Genomic DNA, 16,977 nt, shown 5'->3' with positions numbered 1-16,977 from the left:
TGTGGAGTGGACTATGTGTGTGTGTGTGTGTGTGTGTGTGTGTGGGTGTGTGTGTGTGTGTTGTGGATCTGCACACAGTGGCCCCAAAAATATTTGGACACTTAAACTACATCTAAATGAATGTTTCAGGTTCAAATCTAAAGCTCAGAAGTCAGTATGTGGGCTTAATCTTGATCCTCTAGACCAGGGATGGGCAAACTCGGTCCTGGAGTGCCGGTGTCCTGCAGAGTTTTGCTCCTACACTATTCAAACACACCTTAAACATGCTAATGACTGTCTTCTAGATCACTAGAAAGTTAAAGGCAGGTGTGCTTGATTAGGGTTAGCTAAACTCTGCAGGACACCGGCCCTCCAGGACCAAGTAAGGTATACATTTTACCCATACATGCTTTCCTTTAGAATCAAGCCTATGACTTGGCATTGCTAGTCCCATTGTATAGTTCATGGAATGGGTTTGAGGGCCAGAATCTAGTTCAGGGATCACCAACCCTTTTCCTGAAGATCTACCTCCCTGAAGATTCAGTTCCAACCCTTTTTAAACACACCTGAACCTATTAATTAGGACCTACAGGTGTGTTTGGTCAGGGTTTCAATTGAAATCTGCAAGAAGGTTGCTCAACAGGAGCAGGGTTGGTGGCCCCTGGTCTAGTCCAGTCTGATCTAATGCAATCGCCTGGAAGTTCCTTTCCTTGTCTGTCTGAAGACCTTGATTAGCTGGTTCATGTGTGTTTTTTTTTTTTTTGGTGGGGGGTGGGGGGGGTTGGGGTAAAACTAAACTCTGCAGTACATTTGCCTTTCAAAAGCAAGTTCGAACACTTCTTATCAAGGGGTCCCAATCCAAGTGTTAAGGTACCCCTAATTGCTCCAAATAAAACACATCTGATTCAACTGGCAATTGGTCCATATTCTAAATTTCTGTCCAGGGAGTCATGTTTTGATTTTAGATTAGTCTTATGCAGTCAAGTGATGGGATTTCGCAGGTCAGAGTTCACCAAGCTTGAACTTTGCACTGCAGTGAACTGCGAAACTTGCCACATGAGCTTGCGTTTCCAGTCTGACACATTTGCGTGCATATGAATGGAAGTCCGTGGGGAAAAAAGTGCAGTGTGACAGCAGCTTTACACGCTATGCGGCTTACAAACTCCAGACAATTTTTCATGTCATAAAAGAATTTGTGTGTACAGTCAAACAAGCAAATCTGTCAATTGATCTGAAATTGACCAATCAGGAGGAATTTGCCAGTATATCACTGCGTCTGAAGGGTTTTCACATAAACTCACTCGTTTATAGGGACAAACAACCATCAGAAAACTTTTGCCCATCAAGCAGAGATAAAGTTTTTTTTAGTAGTCTTAATGTCTAATCAAATTTTGCATCAATGTTTTGCATTTTGCAGACTTTCTTTGCATTAATTTATGGGTTACCCTAACCCTGACAACTGAAACCAGACAGAAAACACACTTAATCTGTTCTGTCCTTACCTGACAATGCGTCTTTGTTGATGTACTGACAACAGACCACAGATACACAAATGTCTTTGATGAATAACTACAAGTAGAGGAGACCAGCAGACCTTTCACTCACTGAAGAAAAATAAAAGCAACATTTTTATTGTTTTTTTTTTGCTGTAACCGATTGTATGCAATTGAGCTTGAACCTAAAACATTTATTTAAAACTGTAGAAATTATTAAACCAAATGGCATTTATTTGTAAACAAAACAGCACAAGGGTACTTTTCAAGCCAAAATGTCAGACATTTGATAGGATTTACAAAAGAATAGTATAACTACCATTATTTGGATGCTGATTTGGTTTGATATTTTGTTGTCTTTCATGGCATACATGTTCAAATAGATTTTGGGGCTACTACATAATATATATATATATGTTCAGTTTATATATGTTCAGCTATCTTTAAAACCATACTAATGTGATCCATTATGTTTGTTTTTAACCAGACGATAACAGTTGGTTCCCTAAAGAGAACATGTTCAGCTTTCAGACTGCTACCACAACTATGCAGGCGTAAGTACTCACTTCATCTTACACACACACACACCAAAGCCATCTATATACCAACCTAAAGTACAGATGGCACAACAGGTGTCTCACCACTAACACACTTTCATTTAGTGACATTTACTGTCAAACTGACTCACAAAGCTGACAAGTACACGATGACCACACAGTTTTTTTTTTTTCCAACATGGTTGTTATCTAAGCTTTCTGTCTGTCTTTCTCTCTTCTTTTTGTCTGCCCTGCCTCGCCACTCAACAGGATTTCGTGAGTATCCCCCTTTTGTACCCTTTAAATGTCACAAAATGACAGCGTGTGATGTCAAACGCTAGCTTCCGCACCACAGCTCGTCCCGCCATCCATGCAACTTTACCAGTTTAGATTTATGTACAATATTCAATGTTTGAAAGGGAACAAAAAACAATCACAGCAATCACTGATGTTCCTGTCTGAATAAGATTACATTTCTTATTTCTCTTTTTTTTCTATAATTGTGTGAGAAAACGCAAACCTTGTTTAAAAATCACATGACATTTATTGAATGTGCCCAGAATGAATGGCTCTGTTCAAATAGGGTTTGTGTGTTTGAAGTCACAGAGGAAGCTGTCGTTTCACGGCCGTCAGGATGATGAAACTGAAGTAAAATTATTTTACCTTGATGTATGAATGAATCACAATGCGCTTGATTTGAAAACCTGAGGCAAAGATGGATGATGTTGCTTTAGTGGTTTGTAATGCAGCGGTGCGTTTCCATTCATGAAATGGCTTTGAGAAGCATCTGATAGGCCGATCTGGATGATTCTGATTACCTCAGCCAGAGACACAGATGTCGTTGTCTTGGATGGTTTAGAAATGCTGACAGATGCTGATCATTTTAACAGTTAAGTTGATTATCTAGAAATGTTGAGTTGGAATAATTTGGTGGAAAGAGCTTGTTCAGTGCTCAGTGTCTTTTCATATTTTATTAACATTTTTTATTTAATTGTAAGGAGCAATTAAATCTCTAAATGTGGACTGTAATTCAGCTCTTAGGTGACACTGTGACACTGAGTTATTCTCCAATCAATACAAAATCATTGTCTGCGCAAGCGTGTGTCCGCATGAATCCTGTTCATTTATATTTTAATCTGACCTGAGGCTCTGTTGATAGCTGAACCTTTATTTGTGTGGAAGGAGCTGCTCCTGCTTAACCCCAGGCTAAAATGTGTGCTTCATGAGCATGGCTCAGGCTGTAACCTCTAACCGCACTCAAACTCGCCCTCGCCCTCTCTGCGATTAAAGCTATGTCGCACCCTGGCAGGGTTTTCCGGAGTCTAGCTGAGAGACAGAGGAAAAAGAGCGAGGTGGAGTCAGCTGCCATCATCCAGAGGTACTTTGTTGCAGGATTGTTAATTCTGCCTTTATTCTTCTCAGATTTGGCAGAACTGTCTATCTTGCATCAGTCTGGCCAGTTACTGCACCCATCGTCCCTCCATCCATCCATCCATCCATCCATCCATCATGTACTATCCATCCATCTGTCCTTTCTTCGATCTAACTATCCAGCTAATGTTTTGTCTCTCCAACCTTCCATCCATCCATACATACATCATGTATCCACATTTATTTTTATCTTTAAATATATTTATATACATCTGCCTAATGCTCAGGCATACATCCTTCCATTCATCTATTCATCAAATGTTTTGTCTATTCAACCTTCCATCCATCCATCCTTCTATCTGTCCATTCATCCATTCATATATGTTCTGTCCATCTGTCCTTTCTTCCATACATCCATGCAAAGTTCTGTCACATTCCATTCAACCATACATAGATCGTTCTATCTGTCCATGTATCCATGACTATACATCTGCCCATTCATTCATCCATCTATCAATCCATCTCTATTCATCCATACATCTATCCATATATGTTCTATCCATCTGTCCTTTCTTCCATACATCCATCTGTCCATACAAAGTTCTGTCTTTCCAACATTTTATCTATCTATACATAGATTGTTCTGTCTGTTCATGTATACATGACTATACATCTGCCCATTCATTCATCTATCCATCCACCCACCTATCCATCCATCTATTCACCCATCTATCCATATATGGTCTATCCATTTGTATTTTCTTCCATACATCCATCTGTCCATCCAAAGTTCTGTCTATCCAACATTCCACCCATCTATACATAGGTCATTCTATCTGTTCATGTATACATGACTTTACATCTGTCCATTCATCCATCCACCCATCCATTTATTCTTCCTTCCATCTCTATCCATCTGTTCATATAAAGTTCTGTCTATCCAACATCCCATCGAACCATACATAGATCGTTCTATCTGTTCATGCATTCATGACATCTGCCCATCCATCCATCATTTCATTCATCCATCTCTATCTATCCATCTGTCTATAAAGTTCTGTCTATTCAACATCCCATCGAACCATACATAGATTTTTCTATTTGTTCATGTATTCATGACTATACATCTGCCCATCCATCCATATTCCATCCATATCTATCTATCTATCTATCTATCTATCTATCTATCTATCTATCTATCTATCTATCTATCTATCTATCTATCTATCTATCTATCTATCTATCTATCTATCTATCTATCTATCTATCTATCTATCTATCTTTCTGTCTGTCTTTCTGTCTGTCTGTCTGTCTGTCTGTCTATCTATCTATCTATCTATCTATCTATCCATCTATCCATCTATCCATCTCTATCTATCTATCTATCTATCTATCTATCTATCTATCTATCTATCTATCTATCTATCTATCTATCTATCTATCTATCTATCTGTCTATCTGTCTGTCTGTCCATCTATCCATCTATCCATCCATCCATCATCCATCCATCCATATATGTTCCATCCATCTGTCCTTTCTTCCATACATCCATCTGTCCATCCAAAATTCCATTTGTCTATCCAACATTCCATCCATCCATACATAGATTGTTCTATCTCTTGTATCCATGACTATACATCTGCCTCTTCATTCCTTCATTCATCCAACCATCCATCTATCCATTCATTCATTCATTCATTCAGTCAGTCAGTCTGTCCATACCTCCATCAATTTATCCATTATTCCAGTCGTCCATCTATCTACGTATCCATTCATCTATGTGTCCTTCTATCTATTCACTGTAGTACCTATCATATTATCTATCTGAAGCTGAGAGCTGTGCATCCATATCAATATGAGTTTTTCTGTGTGAGGACTAAGATGATAATTGACACGTTCATTATTCTTGGACATGAACCACCCTAAGCAGTTTAGCCTCCTATTTGCTGTGTGGTTGGGTTCAGACGAGAGTCAGATTCAATGTCTCACCTCCACAGTTACAATACACCCGGAAATTGCTTTTTGCTTCACAGCCACAAACCGACTTTTCTACTGTTGTGCAACTGAGGCGTGACTGAACTATGCAAGTTGAGAGGAAAATTGCTATTGTTTTCTAACTTCAGAAATTGCTAGTGGCCACTTACCTGCTTTTCAGCAAATCAGCTACGACTTGTGGATGAGCATTACATCATCTAATTAATATTCATGAGGCATGCTAATAAGATTTATAATCCCCTCCACACACACAGGCATTTTTATCATCATTTCTAAGCCTCAGATTTACTTAGCTACACAAGGGAAAATCGCTACATGGTATAGATATATCATATGAATGATGTATTAGCGTATTCTTCATATAATTAATGAGGTCATTTTTACATAGGATGTTTCCCTTTTTGTTTTTAAGTCAGCATGTTTCATTAAAAAGTCCTCTCTAAGGATTGGGGGTAATTGAAACAGGACAGATGGTCGCAGTAGCAGTAGATGATTCAGGAGTGTATTGTTAGAGAGGGGTGGTGTGATGTGCCTGTGTAAAGTCAACCCTATGAGACAAATGATACACTGCCATCATACTTTCACGAGGCGGCGGCAAGGACATAGAAAGATAATGAACCCGAGACATGAAAGGAGGAGAGTGAGAAACTGAATGAGACGAAGACAAGGCAAGCAGACGATTGCGTAATCAGAGTTGCGGACGAATAGGAGGTCATATTGGACAGCAGTCTGGAGCAGTCGGCCAGATGTCTCCCACAATGCACAGCTGCTGTAGAGAAAAACAATATGGTGAGGAAAAAACACCTGCATAATTGCTGAAAGCAGAGGTGACCTGAAATAACAGAGTCTCTGACCCTGATGACTTCCCTTTAAAGAGATAATTCACCAAAATCAAAGTCTGCAGTCAGCTACACCTCTCTTTCCAAACTTGTATGACTGTCGTAGGTAGAATGCAAATAAAAACTATTTTGCAGAATGTCCAGGCTGCTGCTGTTGGTACAATGAAAGTGAATTTGGTTTGTCAGGGTGCACAAAATGTAATGGAAAAGCATTATTAAAGGGGGGGGGTTTACCCAAAAGTTTAAACTGTGTGATCATTTACTCACCCTTCACTTGTTCAAAACTTATTTGAGTTTCTTTCTTCTGTTGAACACAGAATAAGATACTTTGAAGAATGCTGGTTGCTGGGACCCATTGACTTAATACATAGATTTCTTTCATCCTACTATGAAAATTGATGCATACCAGCATCCAGCATTCTTCAAAATATATTCATTTGTATTCAACAGAAGAAGGAAACTCATAAAGATTTAAAATCACCTGAGGGAGAATAAATGATGAGTTTTTTTTTTTTTTTGAACTAATCCTTCAATGTAATAATTCACTTAACTTGCTTACAGGTTTTCTGCTGTTTAAAAGCTTTTTTATATTGTAGAAAAAGTTATAATTACATCAGATTTTAATTAACAATGAAAAGTTGTGTTAGTTTCATTAGAACTGTTTTTGCCACGTCAAAGAGACCAGTTTTACATTCACAGACATAGCTAACATTACAATAACTTTGTGTGTGTGTGTGTGCGTGCGTTTGATGTAACCTTATGTGTATTTGACACTTGACACAAATGAGAACGGGAAAGTTTAATAATTATAAGATGTGCCTTCTGACAGCTGGCTATCTGCACATGTTATTTTATGTTCAGAAAAGCATTTATCAACAGACAAAATGGGATGTTTGCTGGCATAACTGTGGCATGTGATGTAACACATTTCCTCCTCTGGAAATGGAACAGTGCTCTGCAGCTAATTTGCATTTAAAGAGACATGCCTGCTTATTATTAATGTTCAGAGATATAACTTTATCTCAGGAGTTTCCCTAAATGAGACAATGAATGTAAACATTAACATGAAAATCTTAATAAAGGCATAAACACATTAAGGATGTTTATTTGCTGAAATTCATGTTAAAATCTATTTTATTTTTATCGTGCTAAATAAATTTGTACAATTTTTGTGCATGGTACATATATTGAAAGGGGGAAACACAATAAATCATTGTATGAATGCTGTAATGTTTAAATAATTTTTGGGTAAAGATGCGCGAGGGTCATGTGACCATCAGTAAGAATGCAGCATCACATTTCTCTCACGATGCATTCTCTGTTCAAGCGGTCTCCCAAGTTCGTTCTTCTGAAGTGACCTGGCAGGAACAGTCTTTACGAGAATGCAAGTCCGTTCTCTGCATTCTTGGAATTGAGAAACAGCCTCTGTCATCATTTACTCACCTTTGACTTGTTGAAAACCTGTTTGAGTTTCTTTATGCAGTTGAACACAAGAGAAAATATTTTGAAGAATGTTGAAAACCAGTAAAACTATGGAAGTCAGTGGTTATCCAACATTCTTCAATATAATCTTCTGCGTTCAACAGAACAATAAAACAGGTTTGGATCAAGCCAAGTGTGAGTAAATAATGACCGAATTGTCATTTTTGGGTAATTTCTCCCTTTAATTAAAAAAAAAAAAGGTGCTAAAGTGTTAATGATAGTCAATGCGTTAACTAATATCCCCTAATAGGAGCGCTTATTATTATTATCATAATGCTCTTAATACATGCTTAAATAGCAAAGAAAAAAAAGTTCCTTCGATGATGTACTGCAGAAAGTCACATGAGTTTGGAACAACAGGGTGAGGCAATGATGACAGAGGTTTTATTGTGGGTGAAGCCTTCTTTTAAATTAGAAAAGGGACATGCAGAATTATTTAACAGCACAAGAGAACTGGTGCTGATGAAATTAAAGAGCTAATAGAAGAGCAGACAAGGGACGAAGAGAGTGAGAGAATGCAAAGAGAGACGTTGGAGAAGAAAGCCTCTGACTCATCCTCAGCTGCGGGGGCGAGGGAGGTTTCTCTCCTTCTCTCTCTCTTTCTAATGCATGTGGGAGTAAATAAGCCGTAAGACGGACAGAAAAGGGAGATTTCTCCATATCTTCTTCCTCTCACAGGTGGGCACAGCTCTGGCACGTGTGTAAACAGAGGCCTTTTCTGTCCTCCTCCTTTGCTTCTGCCTCTCTCTTCCTGTCTCCTCATTGCTTGCCTTGTGATTAATCATGATCCGCAATGTAATTATGCCACAAAACAGGACACTTGGAGAAAAACATATTGAAACAGACTCAATAAAATGCCGAAATTAAATTTTCATACACAATTCGCCAGCTAATGAGGATACGCTTCCCCTGGTGTGCTAGCCATGTGTAGCGCTGCGTTTCTGTAATGATTGTTGTTTTCTTTGAACCAAGGAGCATAAGGCGTAAAATATAGATTAGCACATGAACAAAAATGCAAAAAGGGGCAACACGGTGGCCTCAAAGCAAGAAGGTCACTGGTTCAAGTCCCGGCTGGGTCAGTTGGCATTTCTGTGTGGAGTTTGCATGTTCTCCTCGTGTTGGCGTTGGTTTCCTCCGGTTTCCCTCACAGTCCAAAGACATGCGCTATATTCTTGCCTAGCAGGTTTCTGACCTAAAAACACTTGTCTTCTCATGTGTTGATTTTTCCTATCATCTCTCTCTGTCACCTCTGTCCACCCCTTATTAGTGTTCTCGGGCATTATAATTAAGCGTCCAGTTGTCATGGAGCCGTGTTAGAGCTGTGGGACAGACTCTACTGCAGTGGCATTTTTCTCCGTCGGCTTTCTCAGTCGGATGGAGAGATGCCAAATGGCTCAAAGAAAGCACACATTTGCTGGTTCAATACCGCAACACAAGCAAGGACGTCTGCTGGTGTCTCCGACAGCCTACGTGGTGCAAATATTTAGCAGTATACCAAAATAAACAAGCGCTTCAGTTTTATATGGCCTTCAAATATGCTTGCGCTTTAGAAAAACCAGGGGAAATCTCGAAGCGTGGATATAAGATGAGTGTTTATTGACTGCAGCGCCAAAGGGGTTTGATGTAAGGTCACACACAAACATGCTGTTTCTTGTTGTTTTATCCAAGTGATTAGTCTTCTAGGGTTGGATACTGAAACCTGAGTTTTAATCTGCAGAATCTCCAGAATTGGTATGTACTGATATGTACGGTCCTAAATCAGAAAGCAGAAATCAATACCTCATTTTGGTGCTACTTAAAGTTCAACCAAAAGTTAATTACTGACCCATGTCATTCCAAACCATTAAGACCTTCATTCATCTTTAGAACACAAATAATGATATTTTAGATGAAGTCCAAGAGCTTTCATCCTCCAAACAGACAGCATTAGTCCCAAATATTTCAATGTGCAGAAAATTACCAAAACAAAATCCTCAAAACACTCCATATGCCTTTAGTGGTTCAATCATTGTATCATCAAGCTACAAGGATACTTTTGTGCGCTATTGTTTTCCTCAGTGTCAGTATAGGGCGCATGTTCACAAGAGAGATATGCTCTGTATGTTTATCGCACTTCGACACACTGCTTTACTTTACAATAGTTGCATGATAGTGAATACGACCACATTAATGTATATGCTTGTCTGTCAAGCTACTGTTATTCACTGTTTGGTGCCACTATGTGACTAAAAAATATGTAGGTTAATGAATGCTTCATTCAGCCGTTTTTGTTTTTGTCCGATTTGTGTTTAATTAAAAAAAGTAAAAATGATTATGGATCAGAACAATCTTTTATGTCCAATTCTTTGCATTTTGTTGCAAGGAGCCCTTTGTGTACTTAGCTTTGGGCTGCTGATAAGCATGTTGGGCTTTATTCTGCGATAACAATAGTCTGGATGTACTTAATCCCTTACTTATATTATAGTAGCTGGTTTAGGTGGCTTAGGTTTATTGTGAATTTGTTATGTAAAGTTGTTTTGTATTTTTCGTCTATTTTTATACTTAATAGTTTAAGCTTTAAACACATTGTTTCTTAACCACGATCACTGGGAAAGAGGAGAGTTTGAGCTCAGGTAGGTTTTTAGAACTCCCCTGCTTGTGAACGTGTAAGGAATAGCTGAGATATAGCTGGCTATGAGTTTGTCTTAAGATGCTACTTTGGAGTAGTCAGTTTACTTATGATGCATGTCTTTGGACAGTCAGTATTTATCTGATTGCCGCAATATGTTATAGCTGATGCGGGACCAGGCGTGATTAATCATAAGCATGTGTTCCTCTCAAAATTAGTTTATAAATAAACCGCATTTAATATATTGTTTCAATTTTGTTTGTTTTTTTATCATTTTTATCAAAAGTATCACTTCAGGCATGATATCGCTTTAAAAGTTTTGATTTTGGTCGGTGGCACTAATGCTACATTAGTCAATACACCAACATTTATAGTGCAACTGCATTGCAGGCGTCCTGAGTTTCAGTCCTAATCAGGTCCCATCGAAATTCACTTCCTGTCAATATCTACTGTCTACTATATTACTAGAATAATAAAGGCCAAAAATACAAGTTACACACACACATACACACACACACACACACACACACACACACACATATATATTTATATTTATATATATATATATATATATATATATATATATATATATATATATATATATATATATAGTTGAAGAATAATTAGCCTTCATGTGAATTATTTATCTTTTTCAAGTATTTCCCAAATGATGTTTTACAGAGCAAGGAATATTTTGCAGTATTTCCTATAATTTTTTCTTCTGGAGATAGTCGTATTTGTTTTATTTTGGCTAGAAGAAAAGCAGTTTTTAATTGTTTTAAAACCATTATAATCTCACTATTATTAGCCCCCTTAAGCAATTTTTCTTTCGATTGTCTGAAAAACAAACCATCGTTATACAATAACTTGCCTAATGTCCCTAACTTAGCTAATTAACCAAGTTAAGCCTTTAAGTGTCTCTTTAAGCTGAATAGTGTCTTAATAAAGATCTAAAATATTCTTTACTGTCATCATGACAGATAAAATAATTCAGTTATTAAAACTATTATGTTAAGAAATGTGTTGAAAAATCTTCTCTAAGTTAAACAGAAATTGTGTAAAATAAATATACAGTGGGCTAATAATTCAGGAAGGCTAATAATTCAGACTTCAACATAGTAATTTTACTACCGCTATTGTACAAAATCATACAGTAACTAACCATTTTTTGAGACATGTGTCTTTTCATAACTCTTTTTTTCCCCTCTTTTGCAATTTCCAGAAACTTCCGGAAGCATTTACGAATGGTGGGCAGCAGACGAATGAAAGCACAAAGTGAGTCTCCGTGTGAGAGTGTAGTACGGATAAATGCACAGCTCCATTTGTGTTTGTCTTGTGTGTTATTATTTGTACACATGATGCATTGTGTTGTGCAGCAATGCATGTTGACATGTGCATGGAGGATGATTGACAGTTCTGAACAAAAATAAATCAACGGTTGAGGACAAGCGTTGGTCCATTTTGCTTCTGTGTGTGTTTCCAGTGTAGCAATGGAACTAAATACACATTGAAGCTTGTGAGAAATGTTTGTGTAGCTGGTTGGTGGTGTGGTGTGTTGGTGTGTGTGTGCTGAGGCCCTCGGTCTGTGAGGATTATGGGACGTTGCGCGTGTGCGTGCGTGCGTGCGTGCGTGCGTGTGTGTGTGTGTGACCATCTCTCCAATTCACTAGCATTTGCAGAGCGCAGGGCGAAGAGTTTCAACCGATCCTGGAGCGATCCAACCCCTGTCAAACAAGACTCTCTAACCGACTCAAAAGACAGTGAGTCCACCTGTACACACACACACACTCACACACACACACACACTCACACTTAGAGTTCCCATATCTCAAGATGACTACATAACATGCGGGAAAACTCAACATTAGTTAGTTGATAAGCAGTTGTCAGTTCATATCTGATTATTTGTGTATCTGATTGGAATCTGATCTAAATGATTGACAGTTCATGTTGCTCTTTTGTTTTATAGAATATCGACATGATTTTCTATGGCATTAAATAAGTATTTTATTGGTATTACTAACTAAAATTCAACGACAACAATGGTTGCAATATACAATACCTGACAAAAGTCTTGTTGTCAACCCCAGTTGTGAGGGCATCAAATAATATAATTTGGTAAAGTGGCAGAAGGTAGATCTTTCTGATAAATCATCTGTTGAACTGCATCCCAATCATCACAAATACTGCAGAAGACCTTTTGGAACCTGCATGAACCAAGATCCTTATCGAAATCAGTCAAGTTTGGTGAAGGAAAAATCATGGTTTGGGGTTACATTTAGTATGGGGGCGCGCGAGAGATCTACAGAGTTGATGGCAACATAAACAGCCTGAGGCATCAAGACATTTGTGCTGCCCATTACATTACAAACCACAGGAGATGGAAAATTCTTCAGCAGGATAGAAGTAACCCATACTTCAGCTTCCACATCAAACTTCCTGAAAGCAAAACAGGTCAAGGTGCTTCAGGATTGGCCAACCCAGTCACCAGACATGAACATTATTGAGCATGTCTGGGGTAAGATGAAGGAGGAGGCATTAAAGATGAATTCAGGGTGTCTTGATAAACTCTGGGAGTCCTGCAAGAATGATGTCTTTGCCACTCCAGATGACTTTATAAATAAGTGATTTGAGTCATTGCAGAGATGTATGGATGCAGTCCTTCAAGCTCAAGGGAGTCATACACAATATTAATTCTTTTTCCACTGAAGCATGACTTTATATTCTATACTGTACATTATTTCTATTTAGTGACAAGAATTTAGTTTAAGAAAAGTCTGATCTTACTTTCCTAATTAAATAATTATAAATCAAGGCATGATTATATTGTATTTTGGTAAAATAAGCATTGTCTAGAGGTCTTTGACTTTCATATAAGCGACTTCTGATACCAAATGATCAACTAGAAGTCAAGTTATTATTTGTTGTTCCTAAAACTTGGATAGGCGACAAGACTTTTGTCAGGTGGTGTACATGTCCTACAACATGACAAAATATCATAGTTGTGCTGGATTATTGTCATATAAGGGGATCACAAAAAATGTAGCATTCAAAGTGTTGTGTTGTTGAACTGTGTTGTGATGTCTTTTATGATTTTTTTTTCAATATTAAACAATGTTTGAGATTTAAACAGTGTTTTAGTGCTGGTATCTTGGCTAGTATCTTGCCTTACGTGGATAAATCATTAAAACACTAAAACCAGTGTCATATAGTGGCAAGTCATGTCTTAATAAGTGATTCAAAGAATAATTCTTTTAAAAAATGTAAATCACTGATTCATTAAGTAATGTCACTGTCTTGAATGGATCATTGAATCATTCTCAATATGTGTTTCTATTTTCTTTAGTTTTTAGATAATGTAAGGTCACACATCTCTAAAACAGCAATTATGAGATTATTGGATATGATATACAGTTGAAGTTAGACTTATTAGACCACCTTTGATTTTTCTTTTTTTAATATTTCTCAAATTATGTTTAAAAGAGCAAGGAAATTTTCACAGTATGTCTGATAATATTTTTTCTTCTGGAAAAAGTCTTATTTGTTTTATTTCAGCTAGAATAAAAGCCGTTTTTAATTTTTTAAAAGCCATTTAAAGGTCAAAATTATTAGCCCCTGTAGGCTATATTTTTTTCCGTTAGTCTACAGAACAAACCATCGTTATACAATGCGTTTGCCTAATTACCCTAACCTGCCTAGTTAACCTAAATAACCTAGTTAAGCCTTTAAATGTCACTTTAAGCTGTATAGAAGTGTCTTGAAAAATATCTAGTCAAACAGGGGGCTAATAATTCTGACTTCAACTGTAAATTTCTTTTCTTTTTTTTTTTTTACAAAGGTTGTGCTATGTGTAACGTGTTTTGAAGAAATCAGTCAAATTGAGCAGTCAGAACAAACTGAAATCTAATTCAATAGTTCACACTTAGATATTGCATGTTGCTATTTGCAGATTTTGCATGCTGTCCCGGGAGAGAACCCTGAGCTTGGAGATAATCAAGCCCAAGGCTCCTGCCTGGTCAATTAGCACATAAGGAGATCATATCGAGAGCTCCTGGTAAAGGGAGGAAATGGGGTGGAAGAGGGTTTCTTCCAAAATAAAGCTAAAGCAGTAGGGGGAAATCAGTCTATTTATTGTATAGGCTTCAATCAGTCTGATTGGATTATTGCTGATTACAGATGAGAGGCCAGTCACGATCAATCACATGCTTCTCTTGAAATTAGTTTGTAAAACTTCACTAAATGTGATTCGAAAAATATTCCAAACCACATTCAGTATGAGTGTAGGATTTGTACATTTCTTTTGGTTATTAAGCGCTTGATAAGTATGATTGGATTCCATCCAGATATGCACAAAAATCTGATATGGATTTACAGTCTGAGCAAAGGTACATTTACACTACTGTTCAGAAGTTAAGGGTCAGCAAGGGTTATAAATGTTCAACTAAAATTAAGCACATTTTGCTTACCAAGGCTGCATTTATTTGATCAAAAACATAATATTAGAAAATGAATTAGGTAATTAGGTAAAATATTATTATAACTATACAATGAAATTGTATTTTAATATGTTTTAAAATGTCATTTATTCCAGTCATTGACATATTCCATGTCAAAGCTATATTTTCAGCCTCACTACTCCAGTCTTCACTCCTCGGCAATCCAATATGCTGGTTTGTGGTTAAAAAACATTTAATAATAATAATAATAATAATAATAAGAAGAAGAATTATTATTATTATTTTTTTTTTTTTAAATTACAAATCTGCTTAATATTTGGCGACAGGGTGGTGCAGTAGGTAGAGCTGTCGCCTCACAGCAAGAAGGTCGCTGGTTCGAGCCTCGGCTGGGTCAGTTAGCATTTCTGTGTGGAGTTTGCATGTTCTTCCCGCATTCACGTGGGTTTACTCTGGGTGCTCCGGTTTCCCCCACAGTCCAAAGACATGCAGTTCAGGTGAATTGTGTAAGCTAAAATTGTCTGTTTGTGAATGGGAGTGTGTGAGTGTTTCCCAGTGATGGGTTGCAGCTGAAAGGGCATCTTCTGCATAAAACATGTGCTGGATAAGTTGACGGTTCATTCCGCTGTGGCGACCCCAGATTAATAAAGAAAATGAATGAATGAATGCTTAATATTTCTTAAAGTAGATACTTTAAAAAGCATACTTTTCTGAATTCTTTGATTAGAAAAATCTAAATTATTTTGAAATAGCAACATTGTAACTTTACTATTACTTTTTTTTAAATTCTTATTTTATTGAACATTTTGATTTTGAACTAAGCCCGAGATCCACCCAACAAAATATGTAAAATAAAAATAAAAAACAGTAATATCGTATTAATAAGTACAAAATCAGGATTGAAATATAAATGATTCAGTCTCTCTCATATTTGACCAGAGTTTTTTTTTTACTGGCTTCATTTATTTTGGCTGTGGTGTATTCCAGACTAATAATGTCCAGTAGATAGAGCCTCCAGGATAGATCAGTTGGAGCAGATGGATCCAGCCATAGTTTCAGGATACTTTACTGTTACTTTTGGTCAATTAAATGCATCTTTGCTATTTATTTTCTTTGGATTTCTTTTTTTTCTTTCTTTTTTTAATCCTGCCCCAAACTTTTGAACATTTTACATAAAGATAAAACTCAATCCCCAGTAGTCAGAGGTGTTGTTGTACAGTCTGGCAGTGTTAAAGCTGATGCTGTTTGTCTGTGTTCCTCTGAGCTTCTTCTGTCCCGAATCTGTGCCCCTCTCTTTCTCTATCTGTGAGTATCTGTCCCGCCTGGAGCGTCTGGACTCCGGAGACACCACTGTTTGTGTGTGTGAGAGTGTGTGCGTGCGCGAGTATGTGTGTGTGTGTGTGTGTGTGTGTGTGTGTGTGTGTGTGTGTGTGTGTGTGTGTGTGTGTGTGTGTGTGTGTGTGTGTGTGTGTAATTCTGTGTCAGCATGTTAACTGTGTATAGTAGTTTGTCTTTGGACTTATTTTTGTCTTCATGTTTGTTTTTGACACCTGTGTCTTCGGGGAGCGTGGTGAACGATTGTGAACATTTGACTTACAAGTGTAATATTTGTGTGTTTTCTCTGTCTGTTTTCTCTCTCTCTCTCTTTGCAGCTGGAGTTTTTCTCTGCTTTTTAATCTCTGTCGCATTACAGTCTCTTGTTACAGTTTAATATTTATACGCTATAGTTATGTATTCAAATGGACTGCAGTCAAACAAGTAATTGGGGATTCATCGTTTATTATTTTATAATTGAAGTTAAGAGGTTTGTTTATCAGTTAAAGGGTCAGTTCACCCAAAAATGAAAATGCTCTCATCATGCTCTCATCATTTTCTCATCATTCCAAACCCCTGTTGTTTTTTTTGTGTGGAAATTGTTTCAAACACCGGCTATTTAGTTGCTGGACAAGAAGGACAGCTTTTCTGTTAATGCGCAGCAGTTACAATGAAAAAAAAACAAACCTTTCTTTTTCTTTGTAATTCAAACAAGATTATGAGTGTTTGTTTTTATAGGCCTATAATGTTGATTATGAGTGTATTGTTTCTTGTCAGTTATTATGTTACTTTTTGCGCAGGTTTTACTTATTTGAATATCATTTTATTATGTTTTTTTTCCCTTTAATTTAATTAAAAATATTTAATTTTTACTTAATTTAAATGAACAGTTAAATTTAATTTAAA

The 16,977-nt window shown here is 37.1% G+C and overlaps 1 protein-coding gene and 1 long non-coding RNA gene across 13 annotated transcripts in view; one reads left to right on the top strand and one right to left on the bottom strand.

Moving 5' to 3' along the window:
• LOC141379820 (uncharacterized) overlaps positions 1 to 16,977 on the bottom strand; it is a 62,612-nt gene that overhangs the window by 8,503 nt on the left and 37,132 nt on the right. The window lies entirely within an intron of this gene.
• The window catches only part of nsmfa (NMDA receptor synaptonuclear signaling and neuronal migration factor a), a 78,938-nt gene that overhangs the window by 34,719 nt on the left and 27,242 nt on the right, over positions 1 to 16,977 (top strand). For 4 of the 11 annotated variants that reach the window (XM_087300910.1, XM_087300911.1, XM_087300907.1 and 1 more), the window contains exons 4-6: positions 1,960 to 2,030; positions 11,526 to 11,578; positions 11,974 to 12,063. In XM_087300910.1, the coding sequence (XP_087157036.1) occupies positions 1,960 to 2,030; positions 11,526 to 11,578; positions 11,974 to 12,063 (214 nt within the window). Of the gene's footprint in view, positions 1 to 1,959; positions 2,031 to 2,516; positions 3,387 to 11,525; positions 11,579 to 11,973; positions 12,064 to 16,977 lie in introns of those variants that run through there. The other 7 variants (XM_087300915.1, XM_087300914.1, XM_087300913.1 and 4 more) reach the window with 3 other exon arrangements.

The sequence above is a fragment of the Danio rerio genome, chromosome 21 (genome assembly GCF_052040795.2).
Source record: "Danio rerio strain M-AB ecotype USA chromosome 21, GRCz13ab, whole genome shotgun sequence".
NCBI classification, from domain to species: domain Eukaryota; kingdom Metazoa; phylum Chordata; class Actinopteri; order Cypriniformes; family Danionidae; genus Danio; species Danio rerio.
This window is presented reverse-complemented; position numbering and strand designations above follow the sequence as displayed.